We start from the raw sequence: 26,259 nt of genomic DNA on the forward strand, positions 1-26,259 counted from the left end.
TGAATAACCATAGAAATGTATTTTTATAATAATCACGAAAACCAGGAGATCTATACAACAGACCTATTAAAAACTGATATTATCCGAATCTCTTGTGGAAATTACTCTATGAAGCATCAAATAGCTGTCTATCTACTTGTATAGAATCATGAAAGGCCTCTTCAACAAGTAAGTAATCTTTTCATACATGACCGAAGGCAATTTTGAAAGTAAGATCTCCTGACGAGAACAGAGATGGCCTATTAAGATGTCTGAAATAATATTCAATTACCCATTGTCACGTTATTCTTTATATAAAATAACGATTAGCCTCCTGCTTGGCATCAGTCGGTAAAGCATGAGATTTAATATAATTAGGGCGTGGTTTTCTAATAGTATTCAGTCTTAAAAAATCTTGATAGGCCTAGATATGGGCTTCTCCAATAACTCTTGTAATTCAATAATAATAAATATATATATAAATGATACTTATACTATAGAGATGAGGAATATAAAATAAATTGCACACCATGAAAATTTCACACATATATTACACAAATAATGCAAAGATCAATCGAGGCAAAAAATATATATAGAGCGATAAAAAATATAATATAAAAATAGAACAATATTTGAAATCAATAAAAATATCACAGGCTAAACTTTATATTCTAGATTTATGGCACGAATCATTACCATGTGCCTTTATCTTGAAATCATATGCATTCTTTGCATGTAGCTGTGACATGTACTTGCTAATACTTGTCGACTTGGATAATTCAATCAAAAATATGTGCTCTAAGATCAGCTTGATAAATTAGCCACTAATAATCCAAATATATCTATATATTAAAATCTCTAGTATTTAGTAGATTTATTTGTATCGAATATATATTTTTATCTCAGGGTGCAAGATTCGGCACCTGACGGAATAGGTAGAGCCATTCATCTAGTGAATTAGAACTATGATAAATTATCGCAAATTGTATTGCAAAAAATTAAATATTGTATGCATACGTTTGATAGCCTAGATTTCGTACTTCTTTGATTAAATAGAAATTTCTAAAATATTGATCTATATATTTTTCTTTCAATTAAATACCTTTAATACTAATTTTTACTTGCGCAAGTATTACTCTTATTAATTTCTTAATTTATAATAACCCTTTCGGCGAGCTAGCTTTGATCATCAGATTATTTCGAAGCACTAGGGCGCCCATCACTAAATTCAAATTTAATCACTCACGTGTCGAAAATCTTCTTGTAAGCCGCCGATGTCGATCCAACTCCATGCGGTCCGGGAATATGGTAGCCGGAATCGTCTCCTCCAGGGGTTATAAATTTAATAAAAATGAAAAATGACTTCTGCTTCACAATAGCATCACGAAGTCTTTTAAGAAATTTAATAATTTACTTTAACTTTAATTTTTACAAAATTATTAATAAGGTACTTCGCTCTAAAATATTTGGGGTCCTCTTATGGTGGCATCTGGCTGGCGAGTGCTGGTTCTTCCTTCTCAAGTTTTACAGATCCTCTTTCCGACTTTCAAATTAGCATAAAATTTAAATATCTCAATCCTCCGCCATTAAATTCAAATAGATCTTACAAAAAATGCCAAAATATTGCTTAGATTATATGATTAATAATTTCTTTGCATTCGAGCCATATTGATAACATAGATTACACAATTTTTACACGAAATCTACTACAATTATATAAATATATATAAATATTTTTGAATTGGCCTACAGTTGCCGCCTATTAACTGCCGTTTTACTATTGGTGCATGCAAATTTTATTAGGTATTCATGCGCCTGGTAACTCTTACTTCCTGAATACATTAAATTATTTTTATTTGGTTTTTTATTTATGCTCTTTGCATGCTAGTTAATATTATATATATTAATATTAATTCCATGCTAACTAATAATTAGCCACGTGGACGGGTGTTTTTTCACATTGCACACCATCCGATTGCAATAAAGCTCTGCCAAGGGTTTTGGTCAGATTCTACGTTCTTCGGTTTGATCGATCTCTAGGTCACCGATCTGTGAATACATCTATCTAACCTCAATCTTCAAATATTTTATAAATAATATATTTATGAGTAGTAAACTTCCTTCAAATCCTTTTTAAGTTCTTGTACCATTTAGCCAGAACAAGCTGATGCTATCTTATCTTGATTATTATCTGCTTGGCGATATTAGCCAATTACTTTATTTTTAGACCTATTACTATTTCTGTTAGGGCTTTTCATCTACCCAGATTTAAATATGTTACACGCGCCCCTGGGTTTGAATTCAAAATATTTGAGAATCACAATGTTTTTAATGAAAACCCACCCTTCAATACATTGATATACACTATACTTTATTTATAAATTATACTCTCCTACTTCTATCACATTTCGCAGACATATTTGCTGCATCTCCTTTATACCTTTATCAAAAACAATAACAAATTCTCCTCCTCAACACACATAAAAATATCATAAATATAAACTTCTAAACGTACTCCTCCTGACACCATTTACAACACAGTAATTTTTGAATTCGCCGCTTGCAGGCCGCCAACTTAACTACACACATTCATAATTCTCATAAATGATTCCTTTTAGACAATAATTTCGATTCATAAACTTCTGGGCTTATATCTTATAGTATTTCTTAGGTCTTAATATAATAATTTTCTATACATCAGGTACAATACTTTCTTTTGCTAATGGCTCTTTGGTTTTGGTAACTGGTATTCACTTTAAGTCTTTTCAGGTAACAAACGTGGCATAATTAAAAGTAATAAATATAAAAACATATAAATAAATATATCGACATTAATAAATATAATAAATAACAATAATAAATAACTCTTTGGGTACAGTACTTCTTTTTATAAACATATGTTCAACAGATATTACATTCATTTGATTTGGGTGGCTTTGGTCAGCTGTTCGCTGTTCTACATTCATAGTGTTACATGTTACATCAGAATTTGCTATCGACTTTCATAACTAACCTAACTGCTCAATTTTTTCTCTTAAAAAGGTAATTAACAAATTTTAATTTTATTATCCCCGCTTGTGTCCTTTTTTATCTGATGTATAAATTTAATTACATATTTAAAAATTGTTCTTTTCTTATTGCAGGCTTCTAACGGCTGGAAGGAATTAAAACATGGATTGTTGCCACGAGGTCCTATACCATATTAAATTTATTAAGGAAGGTTAGTAATCGGTTTGATAATAATGTTTTCCTTGATTTCTTATCATATTTATTTCAAATTCTGTGATGTGGTTTGTAGAAATTTCGTGGCTTTCCCGTATCTTTTGGTTTTTTGCTTGTAGCTATACTGCTGTAGGCCGTTCGGTTATCTGCTGTTGATTGTTGAGGCTGTCCTATTGTTAATCTATCCTTCATAAATTTAAAGCCCTTATATTGTGTACTCTTTCAAACAATTCCTTACTTCATTTATGATAATTCCTTTTAATCCCTTCTTTTTCCAATCAATCTGTACTCTTAACTCATCTCCTTCATTATCATTAATATTCTTGATCTCGGTTCATTATAAATTATAGGCTCAAACAATAAACATTTTTATAATATTAAATTTCCAATTATCAATAATAGATTCTTTCAATACCAGCATACAATTTTCCATCATATCTACAACACAGTCTTTTATTATATCACAGCCATTATTACAAATAGTACACAATATATAAAACATTTATTATCTCCTTAATAGTATAACCTCTCAACATATAGCCAGGAACTTCCACTTTCTTAATATTATTTTTAATTCTTCCAATCTTATTAGCTTTCTATCCTTATCAACCTCCATAAATAGTCCACTTTATTTTTATCCAGGCATGAATCAGTAGTAGTCTAGTAGTAGCTCCGTTTTTATCCAATTCATTCGATCCATTTTGCCGGTCACATCGCTGATTGTAGCCTTTAAAGCGTATGTGCCGCGGATGCATGCTCGGTTCCTGTTCTCCTCGGTGTTGGTTCGATGTCCTCCTTTGCCTTTTGAAGCGTGCATGCGGCCGGTATGCGCGCGCGCGGTTCCTCCTTCGTCGCTTCTTTCTCCGGGCCTTATGATGCATGCCTCTTGTGTCCGCTAGTCCGTCCTCCTCGTCCTGATGCCGGTCGGGTGTCCTCGGGCGCCTTCGTCTCCGGGCCTTGCGGTGGGCGCTCCTCTTGTCCTGGATGCCGTCCTCCCTGGTGTCATCCTCTTGGTCCTCTATCTTGGGTTCATTGGGGTGCCTTGGTGGGGTCGAATGATGCGCGGGTGCGGTGGCGGTCTCTTGATGGGCGGTTGTAGGTTCGGTGCGCGGATCTGTTACATTTTTAACCTTTTCTATATTCACTAACTCCTTAATTAGTGCATGATCCTGGTGACTGCTTATATTTAGTAGTGACTCTTTGGTGGCGGGTTGCTCTTCGGTGGGAAACAGAATACTTAATATGGGTTGATGCTTGCGGGTTGTTTTAATTTCATGGTGGGCGGCGGTTTTTGATGGTAGGCTGTCTTGTATTGACTTCTGTTTTTCTAATATTTTCGGTTCTTCTAGTAATGTTTTCGGTAAATCACTTCTGAATGTGGTGTATGACGTTGAAATATCCTGCTTTTCTTGGTTTGTTTCATTGGAGCTTGTAGGTGTTATATTGGGGGTATCATATAGTCCTGGTTTATTAGCTGTAGCTTTCTGTGTATCTGGTGGCGGTTTGTTGGGTGTTGGGTTCTGTGTTTTTTGGTGATTTGATCTGGACGCATGCTCTAATGTGTAGTTTGTACTTATTTGATGAGGTGGCGGTTTGTAATTTTTGTCGTAATTATTCTGAGTGTTATCATTATTTGTGTTAAATCGATCACGGCCATAATAATACTTTCTTTCATAGGTTTGCTGTGGATAATGGTTTGTTTGACGATTCTGAAAACTTCTATTATTCCAGCTGTTATTTTGATTATGATTATAGCGGCGTTTAAATTGAGGGGTAGATCGTGAGCAATCATATGGTACTGATTCATAATTTTGGCTGTTATACTGATTAAATTTTGAGTTATGTTGATTTGTGCGTATCTCTGGTCTGAACGGTGGTTTGATATTGCCATCACAGACTGTATGCCATATAAATGATTTATCAGCTGTTTGCAATCAGTAATGGGTTGTGTGGCGAGTGCCATTCTAACTTGATACGGTAGCTTCTTTAAAATAATACTTGCTAATGCCGATTCATTAATGGGCTCGCTCAATTGAGAATTTTTAAACTGTAGGGCAGTGACGAAAGTGGTACATGCACCGTCTAAGTTAGGGTTGAAATCGCATGATATATGTCCGCTAGCACGTCCAACTGTTTACTTCTGCTCCAATACTGTTCCAGGAAGACAGCTACAAACTCATCCAATGATGTAATTCATGGACTCTACTCCGAAAGAACATCAGGGGTTCGCCAATCAATAAACTAGTCAAACGAAGACGCCAAAAATTCCAAGAGGTGGGTGTTAATGATTGAACTAGTTTTATCTGATCTATAAATTCTTTAGGTTGGAGATAGCGGTCTGTATTGTCAAAACGGCCTAATTCATTGAAACTGTGTAGTGAATCAAACGTTGCTATGGGAATAGGCTCTATATTCTCGTGCGGAAATTGATGTATTTGACCTTCAAGTTGTACTATGTTTGATTTGTATCAGAATTTGGTGAGCTATTTCATGAATTTGCGAAGTGTTTTGTGCTGGTAGGTTATCTATTCTTTCGTTTAACTCACAAGTGACAGTATCTATTTTTGCTGTTAAATCGGTTGTAATTAGTTCTTGATTTTCAGCGGTAGATGCTGATATGTGTCCGCAGTTTCCTTACCCGTTCTTACCGATGTATCCTTCAATGATTCCCGCATTTCCTTCATTTCCGCCTTCAAGTCCTTCATTACCCTGGTCATTGTTTTTTCTAAACTATTAGAAAATGACTTGATCATTCCCTCTACTATAACCCTTCTTATTGCTTCTTGGGAGACATTTAACGGTTTATTACTGTTCACAGGATTCTTGGCGGTGATTGAAGAGATCTGGGCGTTGGACTCCATCGCGCCCCCTCAGCGTCGATCTCCGCTACTATCGCCGTCTGCAGTGTGTCTGCTACCTTACTTTGCGTGGACGAAAAGAGACTCATATTTTAAAAATGGATTAAGTGTCAAGTGTTTGTTAAAAAAGTGAAAGTTTTGGCCAACAAGGCATTAATAAGGACACAAATGAGGATAGGCCTATGGACATTACAAGCCAGGTAACCTATTTATTACTTAAGCTCTTATAATATAATAATACTATTCATTGATTTCTGACTAGCAGTTTAGGCCCATAAAATATAATAGCTCTCTCTATAAATATATTTTCTACAATAATAATAATATAAAATTTTCTTTAAAACATATAATTTCTCTTTATTTAAAGCTATTGATTCCCCAAAAAGTAATACAAATTTTCCTTCGCCAGTTTTCCTCACAACTCGTATAAGTTATCTATAATTTTCAATATGGTTATTGACCTAATTTCAAATAATTATTCGATGAGCTTGGCTCTCATCATCAGTCCCACGTTGGTACGACATGTCTTTGTGTCACGTTATTCTTTATATAAAATAACGATTAGCCTCCTGCTTGGCATCAGTCGGTAAAGCATGAGATTTAATATAATTAGGGCGTGGTTTTCTAATAGTATTCAGTCTTAAAAAATCTTGATAGGCCTAGATATGGGCTTCTCCATAACTCTTGTAATTCAATAATAATAAATATATATATATAAATGATACTTATACTATAGAGATGAGGAATATAAAATAAATTGCACACCATGAAAATTTCACACATATATTACACAAATAATGCAAAGATCAATCGAGGCAAAAAATATATATAGAGCGATAAAAAATATAATATAAAATAGAACAATATTTGAAATCAATAAAAATATCACAGGCTAACTTTATATTCTAGATTTGTGGCACGAATCATTACCATGTGCCTTTATCTTGAAATCATATGCATCTTTTTGCATGTAGCTGTGACATGTACTTGCTAATACTTGTCGACTTGGATAATTCAATCAAAAATATGTGCTCTAAGATCAGCTTGATAAATTAGCCACTAATAATCCAAATATATCTATATATTAAAATCTCTAGTATTTAGTAGATTTATTTGTATCGAATATATATTTTTATCTCAGGGTGCAAGATTCGGCACCTGACGGAATAGGTAGAGCCATTCATCTAGTGAATTAGAACTATGATAAATTATCGCAAATTGTATTGCAAAAAATTAAATATTGTATGCATACGTTTGATAGCCTAGATTTCGTACTTCTTTGATTAAATAGAAATTTCTAAAATATTGATCTATATATTTTTCTTTCAATTAAATACCTTTAATACTAATTTTTACTTGCGCAAGTATTACTCTTATTAATTTCTTAATTTATAATAACCCTTTCGGCGAGCTAGCTTTGATCATCAGATTATTTCGAAGCACTAGGGCGCCCATCACTAATTCAAATTTAATCACTCACGTGTCGAAAATCTTCTTGTAAGCCGCCGATGTCGATCCAACTCCATGTGGTCCGGGAATATGGTAGCCGGAATCGTCTCCTCCAGGGGTTATAAATTTAATAAAAATGAAAAATGACTTCTGCTTCACAATAGCATCACGAAGTCTTTTAAGAAATTTAATAATTTACTTTAACTTTAAATTTTTACAAAATTATTAATAAGGTACTTCGCTCTAAAATATTTGGGGTCCTCTTATGGTGGCATCTGGCTGGCGAGTGCTGGTTCTTCCTTCTCAAGTTTTACAGATCCTCTTTCCGACTTTCAAATTAGCATAAAATTTAAATATCTCAATCCTCCGCCATTAATTCAAATAGATCTTACAAAAAATGCCAAAATATTGCTTAGATTATATGATTAATAATTTCTTTGCATTCGAGCCATATTGATAACATAGATTACACAATTTTTACACAAAATCTACTACAATTATATAAATATATATAATATTTTTGAATTGGCCTACAGTTGCCGCCTATTAACTGCCGTTTTACTATTGGTGCATGCAAATTTTATTAGGTATTCATGCGCCTGGTAACTCTTATTTCCTGAATACATTAAATTATTTTTATTTGGTTTTTTATTTATGCTCTTTGCATGCTAGTTAATATATATATATTAATATTAATTCCATGCTAACTAATAATTAGCCACGTGGACGGGTGTTTTTTCACATTGCACACCATCCGATTGCAATAAAGCTCTGCCAAGGGGTTTTGGTCAGATTCTACGTTCTTCGGTTTGATCGATCTCTAGGTCACCGATCTGTGAATACATCTATCTAACCTCAATCTTCAAATATTTTATAAATAATATATTTATGAGTAGTAAACTTTCTTCAAATCCTTTTTAAGTTCTTGTACCATTTAGCCAGAACAAGCTGATGCTATCTTATCTTGATTATTATCTGCTTGGCGATATTAGCCAATTACTTTATTTTTAGACCTATTACTATTTCTGTTAGGTTTTTTTCTCTACCCAAATTTAAATATGTTACACCATCCAGAGATATAATTATTGTTAATCCTAACGGAATCAAGTCTCTTAAGAGGCAAGCTTATCAGTGAAATGAGGTACAAATAGCTTTTCAATTTATAATTATTATTATCGGAGCAAAATTGAATCGGGTTTTGAGATCATGAGAGAGAAAGAGAAAGAGAGAGAGAGAGAGAGAGAGTGGAGAGAGAGCATTCCAGTATGTCAGAGTTGGTTGAATGTGAAGAATTGAAGCTATTATCAATAAAAAAAATACTGAAGTTGATTTCACTGTAGCTCTTATCCAATAAAGACAGAGTATTTTTTAGGTTTGAAGAGTGTTTGTAGGTCTTGGTAGCTAACGATATCTTGTGGATCATCTCTTTTGTTCCAAATACAAGCTATGAAACCCAACAAACGAACAATAATATACAATGTATTTGATTTAATATACTGATGAGGTATCAGTGTATTTGATCCGAAAAAGAAATAATAAAGAGTGTATTTGATCGTATTTGTGAAAGCTTGAAACCGCGTTTCGCCGTAAATGCGCAACATATAGACATTTAAACATTAAGAGAAATGCCAAACCGTCGACTTGAATCTTAGACCTCACTTCGCTCGGTCAATAAATCTCCGATAAAAACTATAATTGGAGTAGGAATGAAGAGCCGAACCTCTATTTATGAATTTATACATTGATAGATGCAATATCATTCTCAAACTATGAATGATTGGCAAAGGAACAACAGGCTAAGAAACAACAGGCTTGGGAAAGGAACAATAGGAACAACTTTTCAAGTAGTTTAAAAAACAAAGGAGCTCTAAACTCTTCAATTTTCAGAATACTTTCATCAAAACACTGTAAATTATCATTTTGAACATTTCCCATTATTTTCATAAATTCTCTGCAACAGTTTGATTGGTGTTCAGCTTCGTTTTTTGGTGATGTTTTGTCTCACAAAGAGAAAAGGTATGCGTTGGAAGCCTCAGGACTCTTCAAAAATATCATAAATGTCTCAGGAAATGCTCTGCTACGAAGTCAGACTGCAAGAAGCCCCAAGGTGATTTTTTGTAACTTACATCTGTTTTTACCAACAATTCATGTTGTATTAAACGAGCGCTAGCGAGAGAAGGTCAAAGTCGTTTTCCGTCTGTGTGCTTTTGAAAGATTTGATCAATCAGTTTCAAAATTTGAATACATATTGAAGTTTGTTGGACAAAAAATTTACCGACTTCATTGTCTTTTTTTCAGAATATAACAAATAACATTGAAAGTGCATAAGAAAAAAAATGTTGTGATTCAATCAGCTGGAGTATGCATTGCATGCAATTACTTCAGTATTTCCATTCATTCATAACATCAGCTGAGGCTATTTGGGAGCTATCACATAGACAGTCCTTCATGTGCTGGCACATGATATCAGCTGGTTAATTTGCAACATAATTTACAACTTCTGCATCAACAAACTGAAACAATTCGAGATATCAATGTGCAGTTCATTTTCTCCTGGAACTCTGTATCGAAGTCATGCATCACCTTCTCATTAAAAAAAATGGATTTGGATTGATAAGAGGGACAAAGTAATTTTTGAGGAGAAATTTTTCATTTCAAAAAGAATCCCCATTGATATCTACTGTAAAATTACTCTTTTGATTGGAATATTAATTTGTCTTTTTCCATAATTCCCACCAACTCTGTATAATGGAAGGTTGCTGGTATCAAAGATTAAAATAGTTCATCAGCGAGTTCTCCAAACAAGGGGGTCACTAGTTTATCTGTGATACAGCATGCAACAGTCTTCCATGTATCAGACAGATGACATTCATTCATCTCATGATAGTGATCATTTCATGAGAAGCCTTAATGAATGACCACTCTTATTTTCTTGACTTCAACAATTCCTTATTACTCACTCCTTACTTCATAAATTATATAAATAGATTCACAGTATCTATTTGTGCTTTGAACAGACCCTTTGCGAAGCACGGGGTGAGGTCCACGTTATAATGGCAGTGTTTCATTAACTGTGGTGTTGCTATCCTTGTCTATCATTGTTCAACAAAGCGGATATCGCTATCTCTTTCTCACTTTGCCCTGTTGTCAGATCAAAATATGTTATCTCAATTATGAAAATTCATTAAGAAATTATTGAAAAATATAATTTCTTGCTTAATAAAATATAATTGATTTTTTTAAACGAGAATGAACAGTTAATATAACATCAATAAACCTGTATCAGCTACCATCTATAGAAGGCATTGACAAGACAGAGGATCGGCAAAGTTGTTCTCCTACCTTTCTTCACTGCCATTATAACGTGGACCTCATTATATAATAAGCAAATATCGGGGACCGAGCTTCGCTCTGGAGTACAAAAGCATAAAAAATGTATTACGAAAGACGAAATTATAATAACATTCATACAGTAATGTTCTATCTAATCACAGTAGATTGAGATTAATTCCCAGATTTTGGGCGTTTCAGGAGAAGAAAAAGAAAAAGAAGGAGGAGGAGGGCAAGTAGTTGAAGAAAAGAAGACTTAGAAGAAGAAGAAGAAGAAGAAGAAGAAGAACAACAACAACAACAAGAACAAGAAGAAGAAGAAGAAGAATATATAATATATCCAGCCAACCAACTGATCAATCTTACAGAGAGTGTGTGTGGTATTGAAGAAGTAGAGATAGAAGAAGAAAGAGGAGGAGAAGGAAGAGGATGAGGAGGATGAAGAAGAGGAGGTGGAGGAGGAGGAGGAGGAGGAGAGGAGGAGGAGGAGGAGAGGAGGAGAGGAGGAGGAGGAGGAGAAAGAAGAAGAAGAGGCCGAAGACCTACAACAACACCTTTTTGCTAACAGCTCTGCTGTCGCCATTTGAAGATAACAATTCTCTTTTACAACTTGATCCACTCATGAGATATGGATACCATATAATACATATATACAGATATAACACAATCATAAAAGTTCCATGTCCCAGTTGGAACTGACTTTTAAATAAAATGGTCAACCTCTCAATCACGTATCGTCAATAGTCCACAACGTCTTCTTTCTATATTATTGTTTTAAAGATAGATATAGGGGTAGAATAAGACACTCTTAGAAGTATACAGCGAGGTCACGTTATAATGGCAGTGGAGAAAGATAAGGTAACAACGTTGCCGATCCTCTGTCTTGACAATGTCTTCTACAGACGGTGGCTGATACAGGTCTTTTGATGTAATACTAAATGTATATTCTTGTTTAAAATAATCAATGATATTTTATTAAGCAAGAAATTATATTTCTCAATAATTTCATAATGAATTTTCATAATCAAGATAAGATATTTTGTTAATTAATTATAAATTCTACATTGTTAAAAGACGTTCTGGCAACAGAGCAAAGCGAGAAAGAGATGGCGCTATTCGCTTTGTTGGATGATAGACAAGGATAGCAATACCATTGCTAATCGAACACTGCCATTATAACGTGAACATCACTATAGAAGTTTTCTCTGGGATATGTTATGGTATAATATAGGTTTTGTCTGATATACAATAGCCTACAAAGTATCTTTATATCCTCATATATATAAGACTTATACATTATATTGTATATATATGTGTGTGTCTGATATTGCATCTGGTTGTATATACCAGACCTTTCGATAATACTTTCGATTTTTTTTAAATTGAGAGTGGAAGATAGCATCAGCGGATGTGTGTAAAAAGGTGATAGATTGAAAGTTGTCGTGTCTTCACTGTATAACAAGCAGGACCACCCCGGGTTTTTTCTTGGATACGAACCTTTTGAAATGTATTCTTCCTGAAGGTTTCTATTTCTTAGAAAGCTTATGTATCGCTCAGAAATGTCAACTTGAACTCCTGATGGATGAAATTAATGCTTCCCAATAATAAAACATCAGTGTATTGTCTAAAAATATCACGAATTCATTCATTGAAAATTACAAAAATGTCTTCAACGTCCATTGTATTGATATGGATGAATATCACAAAAATCTGGTGTGGCGCACTTTTCACACAACTTTCCTTGCCGTTATGAAAATTGATCACCTGACGCTAGTGTTCACGTGCATCTCAAGTCTACTCTCCAAATATCTAAGCCAGCTGGTGACAGGAGAATAACTCTGGAGACACACGAGGTCTGCTATCTCTTCATAGTGAATGATTTAATAGAATCAATAGTTGCCAACAGTTTGCAATAATTGAATAATCACATTTTCTCGAATTTCGAGCTTATTTTCAAATTTAGGTGAAAATGTTACTTAATGATTTTCATGCTCAATCTTTCCTACTTGAATTTTTTTGTTTAAATTGTTTCTGAAGCCTGAGAATTTGGAATCTAAAATCAAACTTTGCATAGATGGGGCAAAGCTCCTGAATTTTTTAAAGATATGGGACTAACAGCAGTTGATAGAGCTTATCGATGACTATTGTAGGTATAAATTTGATCAAAATCGTTGGAGCCGTTTTCGAGAAAATCGCGAAAAACCCTGTTTTTTGACAACATTTTCCCAATTTTAGCCGCCATCTTGAATTGCTTTTGATCGAAATTGTTCGATCATTTGAGATGAATATCGTGTACTCAGACGCACATACACTCATACACCACATACACACATACACCACACAGACCAACACCCAAAAATCAATCATGTTTTTGACTCAGGGCTCAGGGGGACCTTGAAACGTACCGTATAGAAACTTGAATTAGGGTACCTTATTTTTTTGGAAAGCAATACTTTCTTTACCTATGGTAATAGGGCAAGGAAAGTAAAACAGTATCTGACTTAAATGCTTTCTATCTAAAGGTGCGTACAGATATACGCGCCGCGAACTTCACAGAAACGGTATAAGATATAGATATAAAAAGCTTGGCATCAGCTGATTAAAGTGAATTGCTCATGTTCGCGGCGCGTAAATCTGTACGCACCTTAATAGAGGCTGGCAGTTGCAAAAGGGTCAAGTAGTAAGTACGCACACTAGACTAATACTGTTCGAATTTTATGATGTTATTTTAGTTATATTTCTATTTAGCGTGGGTATCTTAGGCCTGTATTGTTGTAACCGTATTGTATCCTTGTTGTATGTGTATTGTACACTAGCAGGTAACCCGTGCTCCGCAATGGTCTATTTTAAAAACTTGGCAAACTCAAAATCTTGAAGAATTCAAAGTAAGCCTATAACCATTCCCGGTTAATTAAGAATCTCTATGCAAAATTTCAAGATAATCAGTTGAGTAGATCAGACGTGTTGATGAGTCATACGTAAATTTTCTATCCCGTACGTATATAAGCCAGTTCTTTTCTTCATTATGTTATAGATATGATTACATATCATTAAGAGAAGATTCACATAAATTCACAAATTAATTACATAAAATTTCACATTGATCTCGGGAGAAGAATCCATACAGCCGTTAGCTATAGAGAAAGTGCATCACATCAAAGTTGCCTTCGATTTATTAGTATTTTTCACAAGTGGATCAATAGAAAAAGGTAAATGCAAAATAAAGTGCATACTTTGAAAACTGTGCCATCTAATCCTAGAATTATAGATTTCTACACCTCTAGTAAAATTCACTTTCTTTTGTGAGCATTCCTATCCATAAGGAATTCTGACTGTTAAGAGTGAACTTCAGAGATTATAGATTGTAGAGATGTGGATTATAGAGAGTTATTATTGTAGGCCTGCTGACCTATAATCTATGGATAACAAGAATCTCGTTTATAGTGAGGTCCACGTTGTAATGTCAGTATTTGATTAACATTGGTGTTGCTATCCTTTTCTATCATTCGACAGAGCAGATAGGCCTACTTTGCAAATTCTATGAAGATGGAAATTGCTAATAAGTAATAATCACAGTATGTGTGAGATTGCCTTGAAGGGGTTCAGATAGGTGGTTGATTCAAATGGTCATCTTTGCTTGAAGTTGTTAAGAGATAGTCCGGGCGCAAATGTCATGAATAAGGCACTCCGAGGTCATTTTTGAGTAACAGACGTAGAAGATGTCTCAATTTCTTCGTTGGGTCTAGCATAATAGGGATCGTGATGATGATAAGTCGAAATCACAGGCACCTCGGAAACAAGATGGCCGATAAAATTTTCAGGGTTTTGCTATATCGATTGTATTTCAATAATCGTTCGAGATATTCAACCGGTTTTCAGACAAAAATGTTTAAAAAATCTTCCTCTACAATTTTTGTTATATACAATTTTCCTCTAAAACGCATATTTTTTATTTATAACCTTCAAATGCCCAAACAAACGTTTTCTTTTAATTTGTTCAAATTTCATTTCATTATAACTTTTTTGTGCAACAGATACGGAGAAATTCTAAATCTATGAAATTTAGAGCGTTTTTTCAACTTTGGAACGATATATCTTTGTGCGCTATACGTCAAAAAATGAGTTCTCCAGCGCCCTCCAAAGAAAACCCTGCATGATTTCTGGTGCGTTTTTCCGTATTGACAGAAATTTTTATATCGCTTGTTATTCAGTTATTGTGAGAGATATCGGATGGTTCCACCACTAAAGTGTTTAGAATTAACCAACAATAAAGTTCAAAAGAATCATCTCATTTCAACCACTCTTTCCATTATTTATTCAACTTCAAAAACTTGAAACATACATTTTTCGGGGTCAATATTTCACTTTCCACCCTGTATATGTATTCGCAGTACACAAACACTAGTATTTTAGGAACAGTGTTGTAGAATATTATTCCGAAGCTTTAAAATGACATCTGGTTGAAGGCTGTAAGTCCATATTTTACGGCTGGAGCGTCATCGGAAAAAGTGTAAAAAGTACTGTTTGCAGCGGAAAACACGCCTTTTCCACAAAATGCCAATCCCAACAATTAGAAAACCATGTAACTCATGACCCCTTGAAGGTACAGACCTGAAAATGGTATCAATCTCTTCGTAAAGATGTGTAGAAATAGATTATCAATGATGGCAATCTCAAAAATGTTTGTCATCATAGAAAAATCCAATAGCTAGGAAAATATATTTTATGATTTCAAGTAATTGAAGACTATATCCTTTTTGATTGTGGACGTTGCCCACATAAGCTTTCTACTAGTGCATGGGTGATGAAATGAGTTCCTAAGTGATTGATGAGATGAGCAAACGTCCATGCCTACCGGCGGGATTTGAACCCACGACCAGGTATTGCGTAGCAGGCTGAGGTTGCAAGACCCAGACCACTACATCTCTCCGGCCAGCCTTCTTCTAACGGTTATTAGAGAGAAATTAGAAGCTTTTATTGGAAAAATTGTAACGGGTTCCTCTCGGCGTATTGAAGAACTGCCCCGCCAGTGTTGAAATCGCCTCTTAAAACTCCATTCATTAATAGATTGCTTGCTGGAGGGGATTTGATGAATTAAAATTAAAATACTGCAATCGTTACGGAGCTTCAAACGTTACAAAACAAAGGTGAACTAATCAGATCAATACATAGATATATTGAACTATCGTGATGATATAGATATAGTAAATTGTATTACATCGTTTCCAATCAAACTTGAATGAATTATAGTGAGTTAGAATACAATCTTCAAAACGAGTCCCCGCCAACAAAAGATAAATAATTGTAAATCGGGAGAAGAATTAAGTCTAACAATAACAATCATCTTCTCATTTGTTAACACTTCTTCAATGGAATTAGCCTTTGAAGATATCGACTATTATGACTTTCTTTTGTTATATTATACCTTGTATCAAGTACGGTATAGTAGAATTAGACTTCTATTAGCTTGGATATACTGTACTGCATTCTCTTACCTCTGTTGTAATAAGCGAATCGATTTATTGATAAAGGTTCGCGATAATTGTTGATTTGATCATTCATCAGAGTATAGGTAACGGGAATATCTATATGAAAATATCCAAACCTAAGAATTAATCATCTATAATGTAATGAAGGAAAGAATTGTCTTGTACGGGATATTCATAGGAAATTTACGAATGACGCATCATCACGTCTGAACTACTGGACAGATTAGGAAATTATGGTCATAGATTCTTAATTTACTGAGGATTATCATAGGCCTATATTGAATTCTTCAATATTTCATTACGTCAAGTTTTCAGCTTGTCAAGTTCTTGATTGGACGGACCCTTGCGGAGCACTGGCAACCTGCTAGTCGCTTAATACATTGAGAACTAACCACAACATTCAACAGTAAAATAATGATGCAAAAATCTCAATTTGGAAGCTCTGTTACTTCAACAACTAATTTTGTTAAGCTGCGTTTACACCAAAGTTATTAACCAAATGTTATTACAATATCCTAAACTATTAACTATCTCCATAAGGTACTCAGTCAAGGTAGTTCCAATCAGGTACTTGTTGATGAGAATACTGCCTGAGGTCTAATTTTCACAGAACTACTAGTAGGATAGCATCAGCAATTCTCCTATCTGTAAGCAGTATTTCTGCAGTTGAAAAAGACATCACAAGAAAATTGTGTCGTGAGGTTGTCGGTCGTTGTCATAGTCAGCTGTCGTAATAAATCAGCCTGTCGTAAGAATGTCGTGTCATGCTGGCAATCGGCAGAATAATGGCTGAATATAAAGTGATAATTTCAAGCCATTATGGCAACCAAGTCATACATTCATGTTGGACAGGTTGGTCTGTTGTAAGTGTGAGGTCTCGGCTGGACATTGTCATATAGTGAGGCCCACGTTATAATGGCAGTGTTCGATTTGCAATGGTATTGCTATCCTTGTCTATCATTTAACAAAGCGGATATCGCTATCTCTTTCTCACTTTGCTCTTTTGCCAGATCGTCTTTTAACAATGTAGAATTAATTCAAATTCAAACTCAAAATTCAAAATGTTTTTATTGCCGTGAACAAATACATGTTATTGACAAAGTCATCAGTATAATCACATATACATACATCATACTATATAATACATGAATTTCCACCACAAATATGCTGTATCGATTCTATGGCTTTTCTGCAGAGCCGACAGCTACAATCCAATTTTCATTTTTTCATTTTCATTTATTTATCGTCACATTACATCATTTTTGAGTAACACTCATTTGACTGGTGACATGTCAATACTAGAACAAAATCATATTTAAAAGACTTAGCTCTAACTTCTTGAAAGTAAAATAAATAAATACACTCTATAATGTATCTCATCAAATTCACATGGAAATGAAAGTCACAAAAAGTTAAGTTACACTCTACAGCCCCTTTTCACAAATTAAAATTCGGCAGCAGAGTATAGGGCTTTCTCTACTAGCAATTTTCTGACTGTTAGTTTGAATTTGCTTATTGAATCTAGATTTCTGATGGCTGCAGGTAATTTATTAAAATAACGTATTCCAGAGTAGAATGGAGTTTTTTCTAGCGCTGTGTTCCTATGTACTGGAAAAGCAATGAACTACTATTACGTGTATTATACCCGTGATTATCCGTACAGAATTGAAATTTATCTAAATTCTGTTTAACAAAAACCAACAATTGATAGATAAAAATAGATGGCAGCGTTAGAATGTTTAGGTTTTTGAAGAATGCTTTGCAAGAATCTCTTGATCTCAATCCACAAATGACTCTTCTATTTTTTTGGATTATAGAAATTTTAATGTTAGTCACATCACATATCTTTTGTAAGCTCTAGTGCTGATTACCTGGTCCTGAATGGCAAACATGAAACCTTCAGTCTCACCGAATATTCCACTAGTCTGCAACCATTCAATTGATTCTTTTCTGTCAACACCATTGAGTGTGAGGGATGACGATGAGAGATTACAACTACTTTTTAAGTAGTCGGGACCGACGGCTTATCGTCTCCTTTTATAGACGGGAGTTATTGCATTCTTTAACTCTTTCATCAATAACATTTGATGAGTTAGATTTTTAATGTGCTTATTTATTACATTTCTGATTTGCATGGTATTGATTAATAATGTGAATATCTTCGAAACGGTTCGACATATCGATGTGCGGTTCGTAAAATTCCTCAATTCTAAGACTACCAGCGTCACATAGCTCCACAAAAAAGAACTACCTACGTGGACTATCAGCTTGAGTTAATATTGAAAATTGGAACATAAACGCCCTATACCATAGGATAGCTTCGTGTGCTATCTTTTCTCTATGGTATCACCATAAATGATACAGTATCACCACATATGATACAGTATCAACATGATATGATACAGTATCAACAAAAATGATTCGGTATCAACACGATATGATAAAGTATCATCTCAACTTGATACACAACACAACTTCATACATTTGATTCAAAACTTGCAAACTTTGAATGAATTGTACAAGCCATGAGATATCATTTTGTGCTATTTTGTGCTATCATTCTGTATGATATCACCATAAATGATACAGTATCACCATAACTGATACGGTATCAACACGATATGATACAGTATCATCTCAACTTCATACACAGCACCGTAATTTGATACAAATCTTCCAACCTTTGAATGAATTCTTCAAGCTATGAAATATCTCTTCCATCTATGCATAAATGAATTACTATCATAAATGATACCGTATCAACACGATATGATACAGTATCATCACAATTTGATACACAACACCATAATCTGATACAAAACATGCAAACTTTGAATGAATTCTACAAGCCATGGGATATCTACTTGTGCAATTTTTTTTTCTTTGATTATTCTGAGTCATTATATCTGTGGTTTGAGTTTGAGTTATTGACGATTGATGGTATTTATGATTGCAGATAACCGGATGCCTGTACGACCACCTGAGGTGGGGCGAAGCGTTTGTCGTGGTGTACAGCGTCTGCGACGAGGCGAGCTTTCGCGAGGCTCAACTCCTGCTCGAAACACTCGCCAAACTCAAGTTGCCGTCCTACTACACCACACTCCTACTCGGCAACAAACGAGATCTCGAACATTCCAAGTCAGTATACCAACCTACACTCTTATCATTATCTATAATATAATAAAGGAAATAACTGGCCTAGGCTAGCTACACACACATCGATTTTGGTCGTTCGATAAAAGGTCGTTCGAATTTTTATCGTACGACCAAAACTTGAAGTAGATTACAGACACATAGATTTTATAACGATTTTGATCGTGATCGTGAATTTTTAATGATTCCCATCAGCTGTTTGCAATCTTTTTGCTATGTGGTAGTGAAGCCGATGGAAAGATGGACGTTCAAACAAAATCACCTTTTCAAACACATCGATTTTGGTCGTTCGATAAAAAATCGAACGATCAGTGTTCTATAGTGGCGCAATGAAATGAATGGGTGATTACAAACACGTCGATCAACGATTTTTATCGTACGGACGTCGTGTAGCAGCCGTCTCTAGCCTCGACTATATACGACAGCCGTGTAGTGGTCGTGAATACAGTGGCATGTGATCAAAGCGGCAACTTCATACGCATCGAATTTTATTCGAACGTCCAGCTCCGTCATTTTGCGTTATCACTGTCATCAGAGAAGGAATTTTCGAGGTTATACAGAGTGTATCAATAATTACTACAACTTTGATAATTCATAACAAATTATTCAAAAAAGATAAAGAACTGTTTACAGTGTTGTTTTGGAGAAAAACTTTAAATTTTCATTTTTAAGAGCTATATAGTGCTGAATTGCCTCATAACAAGTGCTAGTAGTAGTTAACCGTAGACTCCTGAGCATATTTTGTAGTCTCGTGGTTTCCAAAGCTGCGTTTACACCAAAGTTATTAACAAAATGCTCATTTTTCCGTCCTTATAGATCCTATTAGATTGAACGGAACTTGACAAACCATATGTTCATCATGTGTACGATAAGTAATGTTCAATCTTATACAATCTTTAAGGAGAAATAAACATTTTGTTAATAACTTTGGTGTAAACGCAGCTTTAGAATTCGACATTTTGACTACGCAAAATTTGTTTTCTACTATCTTCATCTGTTTATAAGAAAGCCAAATAAAACTCACTCACTCATCAACAAAACTGAAATTCAAACCATGAAGTTCAAAGTTGATAGGTATGTTCAGTTGGCCCTCTAGGGGAGTACTAAGGACAAATTTCAAAAAATATCCCAAAGTTCCAGTGTTTTATAATTTTTTGGGGAAAAAAAGAATATATAATGTTCATATTTAGTAATAAATTTCAGATTTGGTATGGAACTGTTATACTAGTTAGAAAGACTTCGAGATAATGCCAAAGATACGAAAAAATCGGAGGTATTTTAGTGTTTTTCTGCGAGTCTCCTAAATTTGTCTGCGTTTACTTAACCGAGAACAAATAATCAGAAAATGGTCAAATTTAGGAACAGGTGTAAAAATTTAAACTTCCGAAGGAATTTGAAGTAACGTCAAATAAAAGCCCCAAATCTACGTTTTGCAGCTTTTCTTGCCTTTTTCGAGAGCAGGCTGAAAGAAAACTTTCAAGTTACGTACAGTGGTTCAGCTAGGGTCATAAGATTTTGTGATGAGAGAACTCCAATATTTCGTCAGAGCTACGTCAAAAATTCGTGTTCCTCCAGCGTTTTTAATAATCTTTCTGTTTTTTCTCTCCTTTTTCAATAACTCATGTCTTTTTTCTTGAAAAAGTATATTTACAAAATAATAGTGTTACAATAATTCATAGATATAACCCCTGCGTGGATGATTCGTGTTGGTGCAGAGAGGAGTCGAAATAAATCAGATAGTGAAATATAGTGGTTCGAATAAAAGCAATTATGATAACTACTTGAAGATAGCTTAGGAATCAGAGTTGAATATGAGCAAATATATATATATATAATATATATATATATATATAATATATATATTATATACATGATTACAGTGTAAGCATACAATATTAATAATAGCCAGTTCACGGCGCTTGAAGGTTTTACTTGACAGTCATAACTTTATTTTATTTTATTAATAATTTCAAACCAGTTAAAATACACTAGTTTGAATGAAATGAATTGAGATACTTGAAGATAGCATTTTCTCAGCTAGGATATAGAAATTTTATTTTGAGAGGACTCTATAATATTTCGCCGGAGATACTAGAAAATGTTTTACATTTTCAGCGTATTTCTATATTATACATATTTTTCCATATTTCTTAACACTGACGTTACATACTTTATAATCATTCGTGATGGTGACGACGCGACAAGTTTATATACTTCCATATATGAATAACGCGGATGTCAAATTAAGTAGCACTGGCCTCTAGAACCTATACTGGAAGCTATTGTAAAGAAATCTGGAATACTTGACGTAGTTTTGCGAAATCACAACTTTTGATGACTGAGCGTAACCACGAATGCCTAAATGCCTGGAAATCTAGGGTTAAATTGAAAATGACTCTTTTCACTTAAATCCAATGGATGTCATCAGTTGGATAATGTTGTTATATACCATCTTGTATTAAGTACCGGTACAAATTTTATTATTTGTTATTCGAACTTGGTATCAAAAACTGTTGTATTCTAGATCATCTATCCTTGGTTTTTTTCTTATTTGATTCAGTAAGAGCAGTTGTAATAGGTACTTTCGTGTTCTAAGGCATTGGAAAGAGTTAAAGTCGATCGTAATGATGAAGTGAAAATGAAAGACCAAAATATAAAATACAAAATAAAACGAAATTTTGATAAACGTCACATAGTGCAGTCACTTTATAAATTGGTGTTTGCAATCTATATAGTAGTTCTGAATTATTAATTTATTGACCGAGGGAAGTGAGGTCTATGATTCAAGTCGACGGCTTTGCATTTATCTTTATGTATATGTTTACATGTTTATATGCTCCGCATTAACGGCGAAACGCGTGAATAGATTTTCATGAAATTTGACAGGTATGTTCCTTTTTAAATTGCGCGTCGACGTATATACAAGGTTTATGGAAATTTTTTATTTCAAGGATAATATATAAGGAAAAGTAGCCTCCTTCATACACCAATAGGAGGGACTTCGCCCTCCTAGGTTTTTAATAAAGGCAGCGATTCAATTCAATTCAATATTAGAGTAAAAATCAGACTAGAGATTTATTTATCATGAACGAGCTGTCGAGTGGATTATAAATTGCATGCAATGGTCTTCTTCTTCTTCTTCTTACAAACAAGGATTAGGCTTTAACCTGTTCCGACTCACATCTAGCCAATTATTCAAATAAACATAAAAATCCTATTATTGCCACCGTTGCGTGGTCTGCCAACATCTTTTTTGCTTACTGGCTGATAATTATAGACTTTAAATGCTATTCTTTCAGCTGACATTCTTTGAACATGCTCCCTCCATTGATGCCGATTCTCCGTAACTCTTTCATTCATGCTGCAGATTTTAAATTCTTTCCTAATATCTTCATTCCTGAAATGATCTCTTCTGTCACATCCCTTGGTTCTTCGGAGAAATCTCATCTCGGCTGCCTGCACTCTACTTTCAAGTGGCTTCGTAGCGACCCATGATTCACTACCATAGAGGAGGCCTGGAGCGGCCATTACCTTATAAAATTTCATTATTATATCTGTTGCATAATTGCAATGGTGCATGCAATTAATATCTGAATGTAACTTGGTAAAAAATCAGCTGTCGTGTGGACTATTAATTGCATTCGATGAGGCATGCAATTGATAACTCGAAATAGCATAGTATTTTATCCCGACTTTTCCCTGCTTTCAACTCGGTAAGCTTTTTATAATAGTAGCATAGTTGTTTACAACAAATTATTGACATTGTCGGTACAACAACCCAAACAGCCATTAGTTTTTCACACACCAATATCTCGCCGACACGACAGGACAGGACATAATTTACTCTGATTGACAGTATTAGAGGAGGCTGTGGTTAATAACTGCGCGAGGTCTACTGTTCACAGAACTACTAGTTTATTGGAACGTTTTTTGGAACTAAAAAAGTGAATGGAACGTTACGTGCGCATGCTCATTACGGTGCTGTTTTGGGATCAGATGGCCTTGTATCATTAAAATTATTTATTTCAAATTGCCATATGATCACTCTACTCAAACGTACGATGAAAGATCATATGAACAAATTCGATGTGTAAGAAGTTGCCGCTTTGATCACATGCACCACTGTATTCACGACCACTGAACGACCACTACACGACGTCGTGCTTAGTCGAGACAAGAGACGACCACTACACGACGTCCGTACGATAGAAATCGTTGATCGATGTGTTTGTAATCACCCATTTATTTCATTGCGCTACCATTGGAATTTGGTCGTTCGATTTTTTATCGTACGACCAAAATCGATGTGTGTGTAGCTAGCCTTCAACATGTAGGGGATATGGAATTAACAAATGACGCGTTATCACGTCTGAACTACTCAACTGATTAACTTCACATTTTTCATATAGATTTTTAATCTACCGAGGATGGTTATAGGCCTATCTCAAAATTTTAAGATTTCAGTATCTATAATATAATAAAGGGAAGAACTGACTTATACACTACGGGATAGGAAATTCACGTATGACGCATTATCACGTCTGAACTACTCAACTGATTGACATGAAAATTTGCAAATAGATTCTTAATTCACCGAGGATGATTCTATGCCTATTTTGAATTCTTCAACATTCCAGTATCTATAATATTATAATAAAGGAGAGAGCTGCCTTATACACTACGGCAGGGGTCTCCAACCTTTTTTAAACAAGGGCCACATTGTTAATTCTTGGGAGGCTCAGAGGGCCAATATACCTCTATACCTTTATACCTTGAGCTTCATCCATTACCCGATCGATGGCGTCAAAAAATCAAAAACACGTACAAACACATGAAAAAAACTTTAACAGTTTAGATGGCAGTGATCCAGTGCTCACGCTCTCAATAAAAATTCAAATTATCACCCATAAATTCGTTTACACTGTAGTATGCCTTTGCACACAGTAGCTTCCGGGCGGTTCTCCTGAAGGCGGCCTCATCCAATTGCTTTACACTATTAGGCAGCTTGTTGTAGAATTTCAGGGCTGAAATCCTGTAACTGGCCTGTGATCGGGGGAGGCGTCTCCTGGGGATATCCAACAGCTCACTGCGCCTGGTGTTGTGGCGGTAGATGTGACTACGGGCGGCTAGAGTATGCTGTATCCTCTTGACATACACCAAGCACAGGAGGATGTAATGGCTGAAGACAGTCAGTACACCAAGCGAGAAACAAGGATGTACGTGGAATTTGACTTGTGAGGACACACACGACGGGGGATTTGGGGCGTGTAGAATTATTATATTTCCATTAAAATAATATGAGGAGTTTTAAGTGAGTTCGATTAAAACACAGGAAACAAACAAATTCATTTCATACTTAAACAAAGTCCAATTTATGAGTTTAAAAAGCATAAGAAAACTTGAAAATGCATGAATTTAGCAAGTTCGAGGACAAAAATGTGTATACATATATTTTTTAAAGAATCTGTTGCAATATACTCTCGGCGGGCCGGATAAAATCTATTCGCGGGCCGGATGTGGCCCGCGGGCCGAAGGTTGGAGAGTTTCTGCACTACGGATAGGAAATCCACGAATGAATCATCATCACGTCTCAATTACTAGACTGATTAACTTGAAATTTTGCAAAAAGATTCCTAATCTACTTAGGATGTTTATGGGCCTATTTTCAATTCTTCAATATTTCATTACGTCAAGTTTCTAATTAGACCCTTACGGAGCACGGGTTACCTGCTAGTTAGTAATAATTACTATATACAGTAAAAATCATCATATAGTAATAGTTATCATACAGAGCGCCCCACGAAGGTGTAACAGTCGAACACCATAGATTGTACCTGAAATTTGCAACAAAAAATGTTCAGTGAAGCTTTCTCATATCGAACTTAGTTTTCGAGATTTATTGATTTTTCGATGTTTTTGAGAAACTTTAAAAATTTTAAGATTCCAAGTCTCTTGGCAACAACAAGAAGTGTTGGGATGAAATGGGCTTGAGAGAAAATACTATGATATTTATTTAAAAAAATAAAAAATATATAAACGCTTTTAGTACCCTTTTATTAAAATTTGAAGTTTTCAATAAAAGGGTGCTGAAAGTTTTCATATTGTTTTTATTTGAATCAAGTAGCCCATATGAGTGGAGTGATTTTACTATGATATTTATATATTCTCAAGATATCTTAGGAATATTCGTAGAATTCCTATTATCTTTTCTCCTGTTGAGAAGGGTGGCTGCTTATTGCTTGATACTGTTCCACTAACAGACCAATCAATACACCTTCAATCTATACAAGACACTGAAATTCCCAAAGAAAAACTCGGAACAAACCTCTTAATGAAAGTGGATGCAGACAAAACAATAAATAAGATACAAAGTGGTCAACTCCAAAAAAGAAACTCAAAACTCCTAAAAAAGGTGGCCTCTTAAACGATCTACTTACTAACCCAATCACACGGACCAGACTTAATTTTTCAAAGTTTATCTTATCGGCAAACAAACCAGAGTTTTGACCCATCTTCTTGTCAATACAAGGCACCAATTCCATTCTGGAATCCCCTTCCAATACCATAGTACTTTCTGATAACGAAACTATTCTATTGGGACGGAATTTGTTCCAATTAAGCGTCCTCCCATTAGCATCCAACAAGAAAAACCTTGTTCGACCTTCAGTGAAAAGCATTCTATCAAACGCCATTAGTTGTTACTGTTACATTTTATTCGTTCAAGCCAGAGAGGATGATATACTTCACTATAGCATATTACTATATTCTAGTATAGTATA

The 26,259-nt window shown here is 34.7% G+C and overlaps 1 protein-coding gene across 2 annotated transcripts in view; it reads left to right on the forward strand.

Annotated features, from left to right (window-relative positions):
* The window catches only part of LOC111051251 (ras-related and estrogen-regulated growth inhibitor-like), a 174,721-nt gene that overhangs the window by 134,185 nt on the left and 14,277 nt on the right, over positions 1-26,259 (forward strand). For both annotated transcript variants that reach the window (XM_039422246.1, XM_039422247.1), the window contains one exon: positions 19,284-19,465. In XM_039422246.1, the coding sequence (XP_039278180.1) occupies positions 19,284-19,465 (182 nt within the window). The remainder of the gene's footprint in view (positions 1-19,283; positions 19,466-26,259) is intronic.

Source organism: Nilaparvata lugens, chromosome 2, assembly GCF_014356525.2.
Source record: "Nilaparvata lugens isolate BPH chromosome 2, ASM1435652v1, whole genome shotgun sequence".
NCBI lineage: Eukaryota > Metazoa > Arthropoda > Insecta > Hemiptera > Delphacidae > Nilaparvata > Nilaparvata lugens.